Here is a 22,441-nt window from a genome sequence, read left to right on the forward strand (position 1 = left end):
GACATAAATAAAGCTTACTTGTCCAAGTTTACTTATGACATTATAATTGTGTAGAGTTTTGTTAGGTCGGAATACTTGAATGCTAGTGAGCTATCTTGATTTTGATATGTGGTTGTGTTACTTAGTGGGATAGTTGGAATACCAAAGTTGGCAAATTATAGCATAAAGTATGCCATTTGAATAACACGCCTAGCTAATTTTAGCTACTCCCTTCATCCGAAAATAAGTACTTGTATGTATTAACATAAATGAAAATCTGTTTTAAGGATGCATAATAACTCTGTCTTGCGGCAACAAGCGAGCATCTAAGCTATCGCTCATTCACCTCTCGAGCTAACTTCAATTAAGTGAGCTATCTCACGCATTCGTTCACGAGAAAAGCTTTCGATTACCACCAATATAACTCCTACAATCCCCGCTAATGCAAATAGAATGGGACACGTGGCGACACATATTGTTTGCAAAACTTTCTGTTATTAAATATTCCAGATTATGAAAATTTTAAAGTAGTTGTTTGATTTATTATTTATTTATTTTTTTTTATTTTTTTTTGAAACCATAATCGTTTGAAATATGACTATCATCTCGTCAAAAAAAAGAAATATGACTATCATATTGGGCTATGGGTCCCTTCTTATGTGGAGAAAGCCCATTTTAATGTTGTGTTAGTGTTGGGGAAAGTAGTGTAACTAAGGTCCATTTGTGAAGTCTTCTCAAGGAAGCTTCCTTTACTTGACTTTGTGTGTGTCTTCCCGTGAAAGCTTTTGGGGCAACAAAGTCTTTGAGACATTTACACTTGCTGCCAGAATTGGGAGTAAATGAGGGAAGCAAAATTAGTTGAGAGTGTGAGAAAAAAGAAAGAGAGTTCACAAGAGTAGCCTAGCTCACGGTTTTCACTGCGCAGCCTCAAAAAACAGCCCCGGTCGAAGCTCATCCGTGGTCCGATTTAGCTCAAATTTGGACAGCTTGTCCGGGACATCTAGGGCTTCGTTTTCAACAGTTGGATTGTCGTTTGCTGCTCTGGTTCGTGAGATAAGGCCTCTGAACAGAAGCTCCGTTTTCTAGTTTAATCTCTTAATTTCTTCCTCAATTGTTTTGTTCTTATGATTGTTGTTGTTGGGTAATTGAGTACCCAACTTTTAGACTTGGAATTGTGTTTGTGTAACATTCCTTTCATCAATAAGAACAATTTTGGGTGGACTCCTAAAGTCCCGTGGTTTTTACTCTTCACATCGAAGAGGTTTTCTACGTAAAAATCGTGTGTCTCTTGCTTGGTTGATTATGCTCGTTATTTGCCGTATGTTGCTGCCTTTGGTGTGTTAATATTGCTGGTTGTGTGTTGATCTTAGAGATATATCATATAGCTTTGTTTAAATGTGACCTTTGAACAAACTAGTAGCTTGTTTGTGCTTATGGTTTGTTTGTTTGGTCGTTTGATTATTCCGCAAGAGGTGTGTTTATCCTCAACATATCATAATGGTTTAATAATGATTATGTACTTTATAATTGAAATTTTTAAAAGTAATTAATTATATTACATTTTTTTTTTGACAAAAATTAATTATATTACATTATTTTTGGTATAAAATAGTATTATCAATATATATATTTTTTAATTTGGCAAAATTTTATTTTCATTTATGTATTTTCTTTTCTTATTTTATAGTTTCTCGAAAATATTTTATTTTATGTTGGATTAAAATTTCCAAAAATCATATTTGTATGGTAGATATCATAAGACTACTTAGTAAGTACATTAGTACATAAACAATTAATTGATAAATAAAGTTATAAATTGTATAATCATAAATTGTAAAATAAGATGAAGCAAAGACATCCGCTCAAATACACAGTATGATAATGTAAGAACATAAGAAGATAAATTTCATTCACTCTCTCAAACAATGGACAATACACCGGTAAACTTTTACTTCAATTTTTTTTTTGACAAAACAAAAGCCACAAACAATGAGTAAATAGAGACATGTATAGTACCATACAATTTTATTAATCACAATAACAAACACAAATAATTACCGGCTATCAAATGAGCCGTTTGTATATAATTCAGTGTATTCCATCCCTCTTGTGTTAATTAGAACTTTCGCATTGCCCTTGCCATGGAAGATACTCATGCCAGTTACAGTACCCAGAACAACAATCAGTGTTCCAAGTGCAGCCACCATTAGTTCGTGTACACGCCTCAGTGAATGTTGGAACTGTATGTGACATATAACACATTCGTAAGTTGATTTATTAATAACATCAATATTTATTTTAGCATCACATCTGACAATTAAATTTTGAAAATTGATTTTGACACACCTTTGATTGATTTTGCCAATTTTGTTACCTCTTTGTGAGATGAAAAACAAAATTATCACTAATTGATTTAGCGCCACAAGCCCACAACTAACATACAATTAAAATCATACTTATAAATTTTACTCCGGCCTATTGTTTTTGCAACATACAAACTTTTACGAGACAAATTTCATTTGTACGTAGTCCGTAATTTAATTAAGAAGTTATTGAAAAGACCAAAAAAAAAAAAAAAAAAAAAAAAAGAATTTACCTGCTGTAATCAGCACTAAAAATATTATGAGCAGAACCAACTTAGAAATTAGTGAAAGAGAATCCTTCGCCATGGAAGGTAATTTGATTGGATTATCAAGCTATGGATTTTTTGTCGATATTTGATGAGACGATGGGAATTTGGAACATCCAATGTCCTCTATTTATACTACTTAAATGACATTTAATTAATCATATATACTTGTATTAACTAGCATTAGTTAAACAATTCTTTGGGGTATTATTAAAACTATGAAGTATTTTAATATGACTTGAACAATATTCAACTTTTTTTATACGTATTAAAATAAACTTTTAATTTTTAACAAGTACTCATTTGCTAGCTAACTAGCTAAGCAATTGCATCCATGAGCGACATTATCCAAGGACACTCTCTAGTCTCCAGAATTTTCTTATCAGGTTACGGAGTACTTTTTATATAATCATACTAAGGCCCTGTTTGATTAACCTTAATTATGTTGAACTGAAATTATTTTTATTGAACTGAACTTATTTTTACTAAACTGAAATTATTTATACTGAAATTAAATTATTTTTACTAAACTGAAATTATTTTTACTGATTTTCTATTATAATTCTTCTTTAAGAAAACTGAATTTTACTGAATTGAACTTATTTTTACTGAACTAAAATTAATTTTACTGAACTGAAATTAATTTTACTGAACTGAACTTATTTTTACTGAAGTGAAATTATTTTTACTTAATATTATTTTTTAAGGTGAAGAACAGGGCCTAATTCTGTTAAATTGGTGTTGACCACATTAATTTATAAATTAAGAAGGTTTCACTTCAAAATCATATGACATGTCATAAATTAGAGTTAACTATAAAATTAGACCCTAATTTCTTACTTTTTTCACTGTTTGGGTACTCTTTTCTTTTATATTTTCCTGTTTGGGTACTCAATCCCAAAATTTGGCCCAATTAAATAAATACATCAGCAAAAAGATAGTCCTTTGGTTAGAAGATAGGGTCTTGGGTTAAATTAAATGATGTACAACTAAGCACTTAAAAAACGGAGGGGGTAATTGATAAGTTGAATAATTAATTGTGGAGAGTCTTGTTTGGTTTTTTTTAATTGATAATTGATATATAATTTTTTTTTTTTTTTTTTTGATTCAAAATAATTGATATATAATTGATATTTATTAATTTTTTTTTTGTTATTTATTAATTCATTTGTCGGATTTGTGTATATTTGGATTTTTGATTTTTCTAATTTTTGCCATTTTGGAGTTGGAACTTAAAAATTAGAATGTTAGATTACTTTGAGATTTTAGCTAAATACTTGATTGGTATTTGTGTTATTATGGTTTACAATTTTGCATTATTGTATAAAGAACTAGAATGTTACAATTATAATAAATTAATAATCATATTTTTTTGTTTGGAAACCAATTAATTAATAATCATATGATTTCTACTTGATGTTAATGTAGATTATGGGTTTAGAGTCTTTTTGGAAATTCTCATTAGTAACATTGTGGAAATTCCCATTGGAAATATCATGACACGCAAAACGAGACAATTTTCCCTTTTTTTATGATGTCGAGTTCGATTTAGATCCATAAAAGGCCAAAATGACCTCTAAAACCTTAACCGAACATTTACTATCACGTAAAAACGACATGCAAATCGAGACATTTCTTGACACGCATACGACATTTGCGTTATTTTTTTTTTACTAATTTTCAAAGTCAATTTAGACACTTAAAGGCTAAAATGACCCCCAAAACTTTAACCATGCAATTTTTGGCACGCAACTCGAGATATTAGATTGTTAAAAGGGGTATTATAGTATTTTCCCTAATTAGTTAGCTTTGTTTAATAGTTTTTAATGGTGTTAGTCATAGTTAGGAAAAAGTTAAACCAAAGGTGTACTAGTGGGAAGGCAAAAATTCAACAGTACATTGTATCAATGAAAAAACTCAAAAAGTCAATATCATAGTGGTATAAATTTCACTAAAAAATATACATAGCCATGTGAGGTCTTGTTAGATTTTTTTGGTCTAGTTTTCAAAAATATAATTGTATAATTTTGATAGTCCTTTGTATAGTGTGAGACTATGAGATTCTCCCACAATGAGCGCTTGAGTCGCCTTGACCTGCTCATCTCTAAATGGATTACAGTATTGCACGGTTACACCCATAGTTGATCAAAGTTTAGATCGGGTCTATGCATGAATTAAAATCTTGTACACAAGCAAAAATACCGTCAAATTTATTTATTTATTTATTTATTTTTAATTGGGCCAGATCGTGACAGCAAGTCGGGCTATTGATGATCGCCTATAATTATGTCCAAAAAAATTTTAAAAGATTAAAAAACAATATTCTTTTGTGCAGCTACAGTTACGATGACACGAATGCACGATATCCTTGATCAATCTCACCAAAAAAAATAAAAAATAAAAACGATATCGTTGATCAAAACTTCAAAAGTTGATTACGTATATCAAATGGAGATGATTGCTTCTTCAAATCCGCAAACAAAGTCTACCCTCAATAGAATAAACCATATCCAAAGTATTAAAATTGACCACCTAGTAAACAATTAAATTTGTACCGACCACCTTAGGCGGTAGACCTGGCAAACGGGTCATTAGGGTAGGGTACGGCGGGCTGGGTTAGTTGGATCAATTTCAGGTTGCAACTATTTGAGTTTCGAGAATGTGCGATTTAGGTCAATTTTGAATCTAGTATGTTTGGGTTGGGTGTTTGGGTTGTTCATTTTGTGTCGATATTGTGGATTAATCTAAAATTGATAATTTATTCAGCTTGTGACTTCTGTTACAGTTGATCATGAAACAATTTGAGTCATTTATAACACCAAACATTTTAGTTTGGGTATTAGGTAATTTTTAGTTCAGGATGGGTCCTTTCGGGTCAAGTAATTCAGGTTAAAATCAGATCCGGTCAACTTCAGGTATGTGGTCATTTCAGATGGGTACAATTGGGTCAGGTCATTTCAGATATCGGGTCAATTCAACTTTTGGTCGGGTACGGGTTTGGTTGGGTAGATTTCGTGTTACAGGTCAATTTATAATCGTTGATTTCGAGTGAAGTTTTGGGTCACGGGTCAGGTCAAGATTGCTAGGTCTACCTTAGCGGAACTTGATGTAGCCCGTGTAGGTTGATTTCTATACTTTTTGATTAAAATTCCTTTTATATCCTAAAAAAAGAAAAACTTTGCTAATGAGCGTCTTGGACCGTTAAATAACTAATTAGCGTTTGGGGTGCTGGTTAGCTTTTGCCCAAAAAAAAACTGCACCAACAACTTGTCATTCATCTTGATTATATTTTTAATACAAAGTACAGGGTATAATTTTGCTTATAATTGTATTAGAACAATACAAGCAATTAGTGGTTCGTGGAGGCAGGATGGTACATCCGTCTCAAAAAAAAAAAAAAAAAAAAAAAAAAAAAAACGGAAAGAGCATTGTATAGAGATTTAAAGAACATTTTTAGCTAAAATTAAAAGAACATGAAGAATATAATAAAAGAATATAAGAGATATAAAAAAAAAAGAACATAGAGCTATTAATAAGTTAATAAGAATGTTCTTTCAAAAAAAAAAAAAAAAAGTTAATAAGAATGTATATAACACTATCTTGCGTTATACAATCAGTTGCACCTTACAATTTAGTACGAGTAATATGTTATAGGGAAAGTATTTGGCTTTAAACTAATGCTTTTGGTTGAAGCAAGCTGAGATACATGCCCTGAATCTTCAATAATCTTTTGAATTAACAAGTATAAACGGCATGGAAAATGTGGTATATGCTATTGCACTTGCTAGAAATCTAGAATACTTTCCCTAACAAAGTAACAAGCATTTATAGAATACTGTATGATTTACCCTAACAACGTAACAAGCATTGATAGAATGTAAAAGCTTTTAAAAATTGATCTTGAAGCAAGCACTAATATTATGAGATGAGAGAGTTATAATATACTGGTAGTATTAGCGTAAGAATACACGTCAAAATTACGTGTATGGGAGTTATTACCACTTGTGTAAGTTTAACATTTCAAATTTTAGTTCCATTTATAATTTTTGGGTATATTATATGGTGGGTTGAATATGTAGTAGAATCCAACGTCTTTGAGGCTCAATTCTTCCATTTGTGCTCTGAGTTTGGATATTTTTAATGCATGATCGAGTAGCATATTCCTTAAAATAGATGCGAATTTTCTTGATTTATTTATTTGTTTATGATTTTATTGGTTTTGAAGAGAATTAGTCACTTAATCCGCCTCATCAGGACATGTTGTGCGACTTGTGTCTAATTAAGGGGATTCATTTGCCTCTGGCAGTTAAACAGGCTTAAATTAATTATGCTTTCTTTGTCTTTTTTAAACTTGTTGCATGGTGTGTTGTGTCATTAAATCCGTCAATGACGTAGATGTCAATTAACTTAGTTGAGTGCGCGTGGTACCCCTTAAGGTCACTTTTGTATAAAACAAGTTGTGTACAAGACCTACTTTGCTAGCCAATAGAGGCGATACTTATTTTTGTTGCCTTTGGGCTTTGGCATTAGAATTTTCTTTCAAGTGGGAGAGGCAGGATTCGAACCTGCATTATGATGGGACTAAGAAATAAATAGACTGTCAAAAAGACGCAATGAATTCTATCAACTGTCAAAAATAAGTACTCTTATGTTCTAAATACACAAGGTTAAAGCAGGAAATTTACTCTCATTTTTATATCTCAGCCTTTTGCTGCTGATCAAATACTTACACTAAGAATCTCAAACCACTAAATACATTGTGAAGCGAAACTAATTTGACAATTGACATTGTCTATACACATTTTCAAGTAAGAAGAACTACTTTGAGGTCATGGTTCCATGTTGTTTCTGGTTTTAACGGCATAGCAACAAACAACGCAACCATCTGAAAGTAAAGCAAAAAACATTCCATCATCAAAACAAATATAAAATGTGAAAAAACAATACGAGAGCAAGAGGGTGATTGGAGAGGGATGTACCATTACGAAGGCTGCACAAATCAGGCTGAAACCTTTACAATCAAATGGTGCTTTGTTTGATAGGAACCACTCTGCATGTCCAAACATATTAATCAATAGGCACTTGTAGTTAGTGGTTGAATTAAACTCGATGTGAATAGAGATGTATAACTTACGAGTTAATGGTGTCATAATAAGTGGTGATACGAAACCTGCTATTGAATCTACTGCAGCAAGGAAACCTTGTGCTCTTCCCTGCAGATTCAAAGATATCCTTAAGGCAGTTGGACACAGAAAAAAACATGGTTGTGAATTGTTTAAATCCGTAGTTAACTGACCTGATCATTTGAACTCGATGCTCTTGAAATAATAGCACATATCTGAAGATTAAGCAACAAACATATGTAAGATTGAATTAACAAATATTGATGCAAGTTTAGCACAAGTAACACTTCAATCTACAAACAGCACACATGAAAATGTAGCAGCTTACTGAAGGTTTGACAAATCCATATGCCAATCCAAGTGAAACACTAATGTATGGAAGCTGCAGAACAACCAATATAATATAAGATTTTACGAGTCTGATGCAAGTTATAAGTCACACAACCATAAGCAAAAGTAGTTAATTGTTTCCAATGTTACGCACCCAAGTTTCCCATGCCATGCTGTAGAAAAATGCCTGTAAAGCAAATTTACAAATTTAACATACTGAGATCATAACATTGTTTGAAAGATGTGAAGTAACAAACAAATAAAGCAAAAATACGGTGGCAATTAAAGTATCAGAAACTTACATAAGTCACAGATGCCAGTAATCCCATGGAAAGTATCGCCTTCTCCCCAGTCAGTGTATTAATTACAGGCACTATAAGCATCTGAAGCCAGAACCAAAAAAACACAGGATATCAGCAAGTATTTTAGATGCTAATCAGTGGACATGGAATTACTCCATAATAGGTTAAACTAATGCTTCATTCATTTTCTACATATTCTATGTATCAGATACTTTATACTACTGTAGTACTTAGCTTCTAGTTCTGTTAAATATTTTCAAATTACGAATTTCATGTCTTTTTCCCATTCCAAAATCCATGCATTGTACTATGTATTACAGACTGAACTTTATTCATCAGGGAATCAACACCCATACCGAAAATAACTGAACTTCATTTAACAAGGTTGAATCCAACAGTTATTGCATATATATAGCGAAAAGGCAACTGAAGTTATAAACAAGGAAAAGCTTTAGTACCTGTGAGAAAACTGATCCGACTTGGACAATCATCAACGTTTCTGAAACTTTACTTCCATTTAAATTTAGTGCATCCTTCATGTAAAACTGCAAAGGAGGTTATCTACAAGTCAAATCATTTTCTTGTAAAACAATAAGATAGAACATGCTAAGCTACTTGGATTAAGAAAAACACAAGGCAAAGTTCAAAGCTCCGGCAAAGCCAAACAAATAAACATTGATAGCCAGGATTACAAAACTACTGAAGCAACATAGTAACATACCAATAAGACACTGCTTATGCCAGACATGCCGAACTCATACAAGAAAGAAACCAGATAAATGCCCCTGAGATTAGGTCTGAAACAAAAGAATGTCATCAGGATGAAATGTAATATTGAAAAGATCCTCGTTGTAAAATATTGAGGGGTAATGAAATGCTGAATAGTCTTCTTTACCCAACAAACAGTAAGAGCATACTTGGTAAAAATAACAGCAGCAGCACATTTAATAGAACTGTAACGCTCTCTGATAGACTTAAAAAAGATGGACCAGAGTGATTGCTTTGTCATAGGTGCCCGCCTAGCAGTCTCAGCCACGAATAGTTGAATAAAGAGTGGAGACATGACCAAGAGAGGAATTGACAGCTGAAATTAAGTAACACTATCAGTAAAACGGTAACAACCAAGACTTCACAGCAAACAGCAACATTTTTAGAGGTAAAAACATGCCTCAAATATGTACTTTCCCGGAATATACTTTGCTAGCAAACTCCCCAAGACATATGAAGCAGACATAACACCTGTGATCCAACTGAAGGCTGCAACTCTTTTGTCATCCTCAACTACATCTGCCTATCAGAGAGTGATTTTTATTCTCAGTCCTTTCATTGCCATTTACAAATTCCAAATGACAACTTGAGTAATATCTTACCGCATAGGCAATAGCAATGCAGAATACACTCCGGAGACTTAGAATGTAGGAAAGACAACGAAGAGCAAAGTATGCATAGATGAATCCCCTGGACCTGCTAATGGCAAGAAGAACTGATGGAACAAAAAAAACCAAAAAAGATGTTGAGCAACACAAATCTTCAAGGAAAACAGCTCAACAAGGTGTACATGTGCAACTTTGATTTGCAAATTATGGAAGCTGGTAAAGGGTACTGCAGGAAAAGAGAACACACTACAGGCACGGAGGCACCTTATATATGTATCATTGATGCATATCTATGTCGGAGTACAATTGACTAAAAACAGGATTATATACAACATTTAATTATCTTTCAAGCTTATGGAAGTTTTAACAAAGGGAAATAAGAGATAAGCAGAGTGAGATGCTGATCAAATTACATACCAACAGGGAATATGGAAGTAGACATAGTCAAAAGGAGAAGTGGTTTCCTTCCATACTCATCCGAAAGCTCACACAATATTGGAAGTACAGGAATCATTAGAAGCCCAGCTAACTGCAAAGTATAATGCTATGTCAAAACATAGAAACAATTCCATTAAAGAACAACTGAAACATTGCAAAACCATCCACTCGATATACACCACACGTAGAATCTTACAAGATGACAAGCACATCAATACTCGTAACCAATAAAAAATAAGGATCATCCTTGGCAAACTTCCTTGCTAGGCAAAAAAAATTCACAAAATCAGAATATAAAACTTATCTTAAACATGATTTTTGTGCTCATAAACCTGAATCACCTGATCCAAAATCAATCTGTTACCTTCTAGTCCTCTACCAATTTAGCTAAATAATTCTTTAAGTGATGCTACATGTCAATGATGTCATATACAAATATATAGCTAAACAATCTCTTCATTACGTTCATCAAGCATCTAATAAATATATATTAAACACTATGAAGAAGAGTACGTAACATATGTAGGTGAGTATGTAGGTCAGATCAACAACCCTGACATCCCTCAAAACGAACAAGAGAAAAATAGTCAACAAACAAAGATCAGCAAGATAAAAAGAGGAAAACAATGAGATAGGATTACAGTTTTTTGAAGACTATTCAGGTAAAGCGCGTAAGAACAGGTAGACTCTTCAGGACACAAAACGCGACTGATCACTTCCATCAGAAATGGACTAGACATTTCATGAGCAATGCCATGAACAAACAGCGCCACCAGCAAATGTGATAAAAGCTTTATATTTCGGAACATTAGCAAGTCTCTCATGCCTTGCAAACTCTCTACCAATTTACTTTCCATTTATAATTCCTTGCTTGCAGAAAACTCAGATTGTACAATATCAATCATTCCTTATGCAACGCGGAGAAGAGGATTCGAGTTGGCAACAAACATACAGATATAGAAACATCATACAGGTAACAGGTTTCTTATTCTGATAAATTCAAACAAATAGATAAAATAGTACCACCAACAGAAATGTTCATGTCTTGAAATAATCAAGTGTGTTGACATAGAAAGTGTTTCCTAAATATTTTACTATATATTGAATATTAAATAGGAAAATTTGTCTAGGACAACCTTTTAAAATACATTTTTTGTCTAGGACAACCTTTTAAAATTTTCTTGGCAAAGTCAGACCTTATTTTAATTTTTTTTTTGTTAACGACGACCAACCCCAACTTTCAGGCGTTAATCCACCGGAATCCAGCGTTGACACCCCTTCACCACCATTATGCGTACTCCACTTGAACCACCACCCCACCAGGCCACCACAAACACCACAACTAGTAACCCCACCACCACCTAAAATCCACCACCAGCAAATCCCGAAATCCCTAAACCCCACCACCAGGACTCCTGAAACCGCACCCTACAATCACCCACCCTCCACGCAGACCACAACAAATCGAAAGCTACCACAAAAATACCAACCCTAGCTTTAGATCTAATCGATTTCCGTCGATTTTCTAAGATTGCACACCCATTTCTCTCTCTTTTGTGTCGATTTGAGATCCTTAATTGAGACAAAGAAGAATGCCACTGGTGATGGTGGTGGTGGCGGCAGCGGTAAATAAGATGAAGAAGATTGGTGCTGTAATAGTCCGATGTAGAAGGTGTTTATGGTGGCCTTGGTGTTGGTGGTCGATCTGGTCTCGAATGTGTTCATGGTGTTGGTGGTTCTTATGGTGGTCGGTGATGATGGTGGTGGTCAATGATGACGGTGGGGTGCAATAAGGAGAAATAAGGGTCACGTGCAAGTCACGTGAGGGTCAACGCCGGATTTCAGTGGGTCAACACCTGAAAATGGGGGTTGGTTGTCATTAACAAAAAAAAATTATATTAGGGTCTGACTTTGCCAAGAAAATTTTAAAAGGCTGTCCTAGACAAAAACTGTCTTTTAAAAGGTTGTCCTAGACAAATTTTCCTATTAAATATCTTAGAAAGCCTAAACTCTTTTAAGATGTCTTAAAGACAAACAATTTGGAAATGACTTCTAAAATTATTTATGTTCATGTAATGTTACTTTATAATTAGATTTTTTTTTTTCTTCAACCCAGCAATTATTCTAAGAATTATACTTCCGGTTAATTGCAACAAAAGAATATTTTATATCTCACAAATAATACCCCCTAGTTACAAATAACCATTAACGGAGGAAGTAGATAATGTTTCCTACATCGACCTTGACTTCGCGAACACCCTGTACGTAAGCAACAAGCTAGATCATTAACAAAGGACGGTATAGTTGTCTTGTCTGTGTCGTCTTGATGTTTATTGCTCAAACACATTTGAATAGTAAAACAATTACCAAGTCCCATAACATAATTGTTTGTATTTTTCACGAAATCAATATGAAAATAATATGATTTGGCCAATTCAGACAAGACTGATAGCAAAATGCGTATACACTGATGCCAATTCAGACTTGTGCAATTCAGTTGATAACAAGACTGATAACAATATGTGTATACACAAGACTTGTGCAGTTCAGACTGATTTGGCCGATTCAGACCTGTGCAAACAGGCATAGAATACATATTCTCTTTTCCAAACTCAAGACAATATTGCATAAAATCTTCATGACACCCTTTATCATTATAAAACTACAGCTGAAACAAGCTAACAAATTTGTTACCATGATTTCTCTCAGTTTTGTTCAAGGGGAAAGAAATTTCAACAAATACTGTTATAACATCTCTAATGACTAGAAAGCTTGTCTGCTTGAATTGTCGGGGAAAATAAATAAATTAAAAAAACAGAAAGAGAAAAAAATCTTTATTCTCTGCTTGAGCTCATATGCAATTTTCCTTCTAATGGAAACACGGTATCCATAGCAGACCAAGATTTACTTGGATTTTGCCTCAATAACCCTCTTTGCAAAAGAGGGCAAGCAGAAAGCGGCCGAATGAAGCTGCAAACAAACAAGAAAAGTGAGATTTTGATGGTGGATAAATGAACAATGATAGGACAAAAGAACAAAAAATAGTAAATTTACCTCCGAGTTGTAAAATTTCAAAGGTCTCTCTGTCTTTCCATGATCTTCAACTTTATCAATAGGGTTCACTGGATGCTTAAAATCAACTTCTGGTCCCTCAGTAGAACAAAGCATGAAACCAATCACCCCACTGAAATTTAAAATATATGTTAAGATTCAGTAACAAATGCTGGTAAATAATATACGAGTACATAACTGGAGGAAAACAGAAGTATAGTATCACATGTTTGATTCGAGTAAACTAGCCTACAAACCTAACTTTCCTTTTTTTTTTTTTTTTTTTTTTACAGATATAATCACTAATTACTTTGTGTATGTTTAGGGGTGCAAGAAGAAAAAAAGAAACAAGGGTGAGAGAACATGCCTAGGATATGTAGGAACAGTAGTCCATGCATAGTTCACGGAGCCCTTAAAAATCTGACGGCAGTTTGAGACAATATCTTCAATAATATGCATGTGAAGCCATATACTTTCGGCCTGGGTGCACACGACCCCTCCGGGTCGCAGTGCCTTTGCAACTGACTCAAAAAAGGGCTTCTCAAAGAGCTCTTGTGCTGGACCTGGTCAACGTCCGAAGCAAGAATTAAGTATTAAAATGAAAGACATTAAACCACATATAATATAGTGGAAATCTGGAACAGAGAAAGAGCTTAAAGGGAAACCTATCGGATCAGATGAATCCACAATGACTGCATCATAAGTCCCCTCTGCAGCCGCCTTCAAAAATGCAACTCCTAAAAGACAAATTTCTCATTAGTCAAAGTACCATTGGAGTGAGGGATAAAAGATACAATGAGAAAGAAAAGATAAATCTTGACAGAGATACCCCCTAACATACACCACACACACACAAAGAATATGCAAAAAGGAGTTAACAGTAAAACAATTTGGACGAGAAGGAAAGGATTGAAGAGGCATACCATCACCAATATGTAATTTTACTCGAGGATCATCATATCCAACAGCTACCTCAGGGAAAAACTGCTTAGAAACCTGGAATCTCAAAAAAAGTCAACCGAAGCAGAAATTGAGTCAAGATATAATAGGACCAACAGAAGCCATAATTGAGTATACACTTCTAAATGATGCCTCCATTTCCAAGGAATAATACCATGATAACAAACATGGATAAGGATATAGAGATCAAGTTGAATAACTTTTTATGTTCAAGGGATTGAACTTTATCTTCATTATTAAGGAATAACAAGGAACCGACAAGTCATTCTCAACTACTCACCGTTACTACCATCTCATCAATTTCACAAATATCTATAAGCTCAACTGATGAATGGCGAGCTACTTCTCGCAAGACACCTCCATCTCCTCCTCCAATGACCAGAACCTAGAGATAAAAACAGAATCAGTATATTAGGCTTTCACCAAGAAGTGGAAACATGTTAGCCTCAACAAGAACCCTCCACACAGGAAAACTGGCAAGCCATAAGGTAGCCTCCAGATGAAAACATTGAAAATTAAACAAGCTAACAAATTAAATCTCTTACAAGCAACAACATGAGATCATGCCATGGCCACTGACTTTGTGTCAATAGGTTGAAGTTTAAGAAATTAAATATAAAAGAAGAAGACATTGATTGTCACAATACAAGTTTCCACTGATTCCAACGACTCTACTCAAGAACCTTGACAACCAAGCATACAGACAAAGAAAGATGAAAACAGAGGAAATTTAGGCATTAAAAAGCCCCCACAATTACCTAGAGACTTAAAACTTGACAAATTGTTCCCCATATAAAAAGGCATGTGGAATACAGGTTAAAGAATAATCAAAAGGCTTTTTCAGACACCAAACAAATCCAAATGAGCTTAAAGCTCCAAAGGATATGCTTTCTTTGCCTTATTATATGCCAATAAACCTTACAGAATAACAAAAATATGGGTTTTTTTTTTTTATTTTTTTTTATTGGGTTCACAACCATTGATATCTTGATGAGAGATAAGATCCACCAATTAGATAATAAGAAAATGAATTGGAAAACAATGAAGATAAACACAATTATTGTTCCTTCTTCAAGAATCAGGACAGAGGTAGAGAAAAAAAAAAAAACCTTTTTGGGGTTTGGAATAGAGCAAAGTGGGAGATGACTGATCATCTCTTGGTATGCACACTCATCCCTCTCAGTGAGCTGAATTACTCCATCTAAAACAAGAACTTTCCCATAGGTTGATGACTGTAACAAAGAAACAGTTAAGTTAATAAAAAAATAACTGCAAAATACAATAAACTAAGAAATTATATTAAGTCACATATATACTTAAAAAGTTAGAATACCTGAAACACTATGACATCCTGATACTTTGACTTTTCCTGAAACAGGATTTTCTCCACTTTCAAAGAATGTGCTTCACCTGTTTCAGATTTAAGGGTTCATCATCAGCAATGTGTAGGAGAGGCCTCAAATTTTCTTATTAATCGAGAAAAACAAATTGCGTAAGAGAGAATACATCACTATTTAAGTGTCAGGTTGCAAATGTTTGAATTAGATAAGGTTGAGCACAAAACAGCATTACTAATTGGAGTCAATTGTCAATTTTTCACAATGACACTACTGAGGCAACTATTTGATTTGGCTTGACAATTATTTGGATACCAATTTATTTTACAGAACTCAGCTTATATATTTTTGCTCCATTTGTTCAATTCCTTAGAACAGTAAGGGTCAACAAGTTTTCAAACCACCATTTCCTTCCAAAATTCTACAATAACTTCAAACACAATTAACAAAGCAACATTTTGGCTATCTAGACCAGTACATCCATACATATCATATTGTTGCTACTTGCTACTAATGTTATTTTGGATCAAGTTTACGACAACTAGAAGCTCATATCAAATTCCTAAGGTCAATGTAGTATTTAATCAAAAATGACATTTTAACAAATGACCAAAACCCAGCCACCAATATAATCAAAGCATATACTCATATATTCAAAAGTTCGTTCAGCATCAAAGAAATCAAGCACATCAAACACAACCAGAATACTATTCAATTGAAGCAATTGACTAACAGAACTTAAACAATGGTGAAGTGACTGACAGCAAAACGGCATTTGAGCTCAATTAATCTAACAACAGCAATTTGTCAGGTTGCAGGAATAACAAGTTATCAATACTTGTAGTAAACAAAAAAAAAAAAAAAAAAAAAAAAAAAAAAAAAAAAGCCCCTTTCAAAAAGAAGGTGCAATTATTAGTATATGTGCTTTAAACATATGATATGATTGAAAAAATAATTAGCACAATCACAGATTTACAGTAGCTTAATATTATGGCAACTTCATCCAGAGCACCACCACACATGGTACAATGATTGCTAATCGTGGAGACGTGGATATCCAATTTAATTTATAAAAAATATTGCCCAAAACCCTAGAAAAATTAACTAATATTAGCAAAAACATCACACATGTATAGCGCATAAAACACCCAAAAATAGATTTTTGTGAAACAAACACTTACAAACTATAGCATCAAAAACCCAGAAATATATAAAAATTAAAAATTACTTAAACCCATCAAAAACCCAGAAAAGCTTACAATTACAAGAACACATGCAAAACCCAGAAAACTTATACAACTACAAAATATAAAAAAAATTTACAATTAAAACAACAAATCAAACATTAAATCTAAAACCCAATAAAAATGAGCATCTAATCAGAAAATCTAATTTAAAAAAATACCTTTAAAACAAATCATAATCAAAATAAAAATATAAAGAAATAGATAAAAGAAACAAACCAGGCCACATTGGGCTAATCTCAGAAAACCACCCAGGAATGATTGAAGAAATAGAATTGGGTTTTTTATCATCTTCAGCCTCCATTGAAACAGAGGAAGCTCCATTAACAATTTTGTCACTCATGTTTTCTTCTTCTTCTCTAGGTCTCTTTACTGGTAAATCTGTACCAGAAGGAGCAACTATTCCCTCTCCAGCCATCAATCAATTTATAGAAAAATTAATTATAAATATTTTTAAAAAAATATTTTTTTTTTGGGATTTTTTGTTATCCCCCTTTCACACTCTTTTCTTGTAAAAACCCTTAAAATCTTGAATAAAAAGCAGAAAAAGGGGCCAAAAATGAAGACAATAAGGGGCAGAGGGGCCAAAATGAAATAGGGCACACAATTTTGGTGTGAATTTATATGTGTGTGAATATTGTGGATGTGTGATGCTTGACAAATTGTGCAATTTGCCGAAACTAAGGAGAAGGGTAGCAGCTGGAATTAAGATAAATTTTTTTTAAAAAAAAATACTTCCTCCATTATTTTAATAATATTGCTCCACTTGCGGAAGTTTCATAAATATTGTACCATTTCCATTTTAGGTAAAAATTAGCTCTATTCACACTACACTTTTCACCCTTATTCTTTAATTTATATTTACATTACAATGATTAATGGACACTTTTGTATTTTTACCTTTCTCTCTTCTTATTTTTACTACCAAAAGTATTGTGCCCAACTTATGGTGCAATAATATAAAAAAACGGAGGAAGTATATAGTTCGATTTAATAAAGATTGATTTTTTTTTTTTTTGGACAACATATTGATTTTATAAAGATTTTTTGTCATGAAAGATTGATTTTATAAAGTTAAAGACAGCATATGATTTAAAAATGATAGGATTTCTGAATTGGGCTTGGAGATTTGGGAATATGAGTACTTTTTATCTTTATGCTGCTAGCTGTTTTTTTTAAGTTAAAGTTCTGCTTTTGATATATTGTAGGCTAGTAGGAAAGTATTTGAGTATCCTATGATTTTGCTTTGATTATAATGATATGGAAATTAATTAGTACGTTTTGTATATGACTTGTCACACCATATAACTACGGGTCTGTTCACATTTACTTAATTTCAGTTCAGTTCCGTTCAGCTCCTAATTTCCCTCTCATAAAATATTCATTTCAGCTCAATTCAGTTCAGTTCAGCTCCAATCAATTCAGTTCAGCTCCAATCAGTTCAGTTCAGTAAATGTGAACAGGCCCTACGTGTAAAAAAAAAAAAAACAAAATAACTCATGTAATACTGATTGAAGTACACTTGTAATAATGATTGAGTAACCTCTATATTACGGTGTGAAATTAAAAAACCAAAATATATTGTTAAAAAAAAAAAAACAAATAACAAATAACAAAAAATTTATTGTTTAATATATTGAATTGGGCCTAGTACAAAATACTTCGAATAATAATTATAAGTATTTACCAAGCTAGTGGTTTGGTTAGGCTTGCGTCTCACGACCATGAAGTTGTGGGATTAAACCCCATTAGCACACTCTGGGATGGAAATTCCCTAACACTTCCCTCCACTCCCAAAGTATCGAGCTTAGTGATTCCCCCAGCTTTCGAGAGCTTATTATATACACCCGGGTGTACCATGCACCTCTAAGTATTTTGTTCTCATTTTGATGATTGTTTATTATTTAATCATCAAATGAAGTAAAAATTAACCTTAGGTTAGTTAGGTGCACGATACACCCGGGTGTATATAACAAGTTCTACCAACTTCCCCTGTGAGGCTAGGTTTGATCCTCATCAACTATACCACAAATTTTTTTATAAGTTAATGAGTTATGTATTGAGATGGCTTTTTGTTGAATAAAACTCATTCTACATGACTAATTTCCAAACATAATAAAACATAAAATTACATACTATCCTCCCCTACACCCACCTCAAAACTTCAAAAGTATTCAACACGAGCCAACCAAGAAGGCAATTGATCTAAAAACATACTCCGTATATAGGCAATAGCTGAAACTACCAGAGTATGACATTAGTTAATGGCAATTTCTATCAAAACCATAGAGCCTAACGATGGCATTTCAAATGTTTAAAAATTTGAAAAATTAACAGAAGCTGATTTCAGAAGCTCATTCTGTATAATCAGCTGCTCAGCAGTGCACCGCCTTGATAGATTGCTCTAGTAAATTTTTTTACTACTAAAGCCATTAAATTAGTAGCTAATAAGAGCGGCATCTAAACTACGCAGCTAAAGTATTCCAGATGCCCCCAAATGCAGTGGCTAATATCCGCAACAAGTGGTGGTCTGCGTGATGGAGAAGTTATAGCTTATCCAGACTATCCCGCTAAAAAGTATCCCCATCGAATTTCACCATCCAGATTCATCATTTGATTTCTGTAAAACAAAGAACAATGCTTTCAATGTCAAATCTCTTTGTTCATAACAACTTTGTCCAAGTACGTTTTTCACAATATTGCATGAAACCCAACAAAAGCATAGGTTGTTAATCATATAGCTTCAAAATCCATACATTTAGAAATCTGAAGTAATTTTTCCTCATTTTATTCTACGTTCCATCTTTTTCCTTCTGTTTTCTCACATCGTAAGATGTGGCAAAAAGGACTATTAAGACTCTCTCCATTTGTGAGACTCGAGTGAGTATTTTTAGGAGAAAGAAAGTAATTTAATATATACCAATAAATTGGTATCTAAACTTAGCAACTCCAAAAGAAAATTACTAAGTTTAGATACTCAACTTTGAGTCTCATTTGACAAAAAGCGTAGATCCCTTGTCAATATTCTAATATATTTTGTAATTTATTTAAATTTTGCTTTTTTTTTATTTTTTTATTTTTAATCTTACAATATTTGATAATAAAAAAGAAATGGATTTGGTGAGCCATAATTGAAAGTGACATTTGTATACTTTAAAGAGTCTCACCATTGGGAAATTAGACTTCACATGAGTTGTTAAATTGAGAAGTGGGTATGGTATCACCATTGGAGGTAAAAAGCAACTCATTTTGTATTTCAATATTCAAATTTAAGTCTCACCATTGGAGATCATATAGAGTGTTGTCTTTGTCTATCACAAAGTCACGCTTCTGCAGCTCATGTCAACAAGTCTATGTTAAAGATTTCTTCAAGCACAAATCTATAGCATATTTGCAATGGAAACATCAGTAAATAATGAAAGAAAAATCCTATTGCACACATTCGGCACATGGTTAAGGATGGATGATGGATAAGCTGAGAAAATAACAACCTCAATATATCATCATAGATTTCGACTTCAAAGCCAACACGATTACAGATATAATTTCTCTATCATGCAAAGTTGCACCACTAATTCCAAAATGTATACAAGTAAACAGACTGTTTTCCTTCGATCCGTTAACACCAATATTTTATTTCAGGATACAGATCTCAGAGGCCAAAGAAATTCAGAGCCCCAGGCCCCAAATGCAGGGGTAGCTACTAGCATATGTATATGATCCACATGTTAAATGGAACTAATTCTCTATTAACTAGAGTTGTGCTAGTAATTCCTGCCTACTCATAAAGCAACAAACAAGTCCTGCTCTCCTTCCCAACGCTGACCAGGACATTTAGCAGCATAAACTTCACATTATTCATCCACAAGATGTCTTATTCTGTTGCAAACAGTATAGCTTAACTTTTCTTATTAGAAAAATTAAAATTTCTTGCAATCCCAATTAATCTAGTTGTCTCTTTAAGTATCACTACAACTAAGAATATGACACTTCATCTTAAATAAAATCAGTAAATTGGTTCTAATCAGGAAGAGTCACTTCTAAGTTATAATCAGTAATTCAGCTACTGCATATGAGAAAAAAAAAAATACAAAAACAAAATAGATTTTCATTAGCATCATCAATTTCAATCATCAAATTTCAATCTTAGTCCATAATCACACTTAGGTGAAGTAGAAATAGGTAACAAATAATGGAGGTGGATCATCTGAAATAAAGAAGAATGAGAAGTACTTTAAGCGTTCATCTCATGGATCCACACAAGAATTTTTTTCAAAAAAGTGAAGTTAAGTGCCTATGCTAGATTATTAATTTATTTTTGAGTGGAAGCTATGCTAGACTATAAGTGGAAACACCAACAACAGCTACAAGCCTTGACATGATCCAATCGAAATACAAAACCACCAACAGTGTTCTGTAATGAAAGTATTGAGATCAGGCAACATCATCATGGATCAAGGAAACATTGCTACATAACGAGGACAAGCGAAAAGAAAGGAGATTACATGAGATGGTGTCATAATTAAAGAGGGTTAAATCCTAGCAAGTAATAATGTCAGCTTAAGCACTATAAATATCCATAACATTCTCTGTCATTATTGCATGGTTGATTGGTTTCTGCAAATAGTTATGCATCATAACGTTGCAAATTTTAGATAGGTGATGGTAAAAATGCAATAAAGTCAATATCTATTTATTTTCATCTTTGTAAAACTACATTTTTATTGGTAAGGCCATAAACCATACAACATCTTCACTCAACCATTTTTCTGACTAAGGCCATTAACGGATTAACCTGAATTCCATCTTCACTCAACAGCTTCCAAAACTCGCGGTTTCTTGCTCTCCATATATGATACACAGCAGCAGTGAAGACAGCTAGAAAAATATGTTTCTTGACTTTTACAGCTTTATATCTTCTACTCCATTTATTCAAAACAATAGGCACACAATTAAGGCCATTAACCTGAATTCCTTGTTACCAACCCACTCAGCATCGTGCTTGTGAATAATGCAACTATAGTCACATCTGAAAAATAAATGATGAGTCCTTTCTTCCAGTTGCCCACAAAACATACATAGCTCATCCTCATAAACTCCCACCTGCTGGAGTTTCACCTTATCAAGAGCCCCACATATTAAGCAATAAAAGTGTTCTTTGGAACACTAAATCTATTTCAAACCCAGGTACAATAGAATATGGTTTCCCACATGTGCCCCGCTGATTTCAAAAACCCGTCTTTAATTCTATCCCTCACCTCGCACATACTCTTCCACACCCATTGAATTTTTTTCCATCAAAAGAGCAGATGAAGTATAAATTATGAAGTACGTAGTAGTATTTATCTCCTTACCTAACCCAAATTTTATTTCCTTATGTATAATATAAAGCTAACACTTAACACACCATTGCACTACACAAAAACAGTGATAGTAGTTGCCAGAGTTAAAAAAAGAAATTTAAGGATGCAGAATAAGTTAATAGTTGCATCTTCCTGATTCTCAACAATAGACTAAGCCATGAATATAAGTATGACACAAACAAAGCAACCATGAGATTCTCATTTCTGAACAAACACAGTCATACATGATACGAAAACCAAATTAAACAAGTTGGATAAAATATACAACCATCCTCTAAAGCTGTAAACTTGGTAAGAGACAAGTCCTTA

At 33.3% G+C, this 22,441-nt stretch overlaps 2 protein-coding genes across 2 annotated transcripts; both read right to left on the reverse strand.

The window, feature by feature from the left end:
• Positions 1–7,412: 7,412 nt before the first annotated feature.
• Positions 7,413–11,034, reverse strand: LOC145603119 (uncharacterized). Its single transcript, XM_081659249.1, has 14 exons — positions 10,819–11,034; positions 10,157–10,268; positions 9,734–9,846; positions 9,532–9,654; positions 9,281–9,447; positions 9,085–9,160; positions 8,822–8,908; positions 8,364–8,444; positions 8,216–8,248; positions 8,060–8,113; positions 7,905–7,946; positions 7,743–7,821; positions 7,588–7,658; positions 7,413–7,493 (listed from the first exon to the last, which is right to left on the reverse strand). Exons 1-14 carry the CDS (start codon positions 11,032–11,034, stop codon positions 7,413–7,415), a joined length of 1,335 nt encoding a protein of 444 aa, XP_081515375.1.
• A 1,766-nt stretch (positions 11,035–12,800) lies between these two features.
• LOC145600107 (spermidine synthase 1) lies at positions 12,801–17,359 on the reverse strand. The gene is made up of 9 exons (XM_081655991.1): positions 16,989–17,359; positions 15,522–15,598; positions 15,298–15,420; positions 14,469–14,573; positions 14,152–14,224; positions 13,894–13,965; positions 13,596–13,791; positions 13,232–13,361; positions 12,801–13,147 (listed from the first exon to the last, which is right to left on the reverse strand). Exons 1-9 carry the CDS (start codon positions 17,185–17,187, stop codon positions 13,082–13,084), a joined length of 1,041 nt encoding a protein of 346 aa, XP_081512117.1. The 5' UTR covers positions 17,188–17,359; the 3' UTR covers positions 12,801–13,081.
• Between the last annotated feature and the right edge of the window lie 5,082 nt (positions 17,360–22,441).

The sequence above is a fragment of the Chenopodium album genome, chromosome 21, assembly GCF_948465745.1.
Source record: "Chenopodium album chromosome 21, dcCheAlbu1.1, whole genome shotgun sequence".
Taxonomy (NCBI): Eukaryota; Viridiplantae; Streptophyta; class Magnoliopsida; order Caryophyllales; family Amaranthaceae; genus Chenopodium; species Chenopodium album.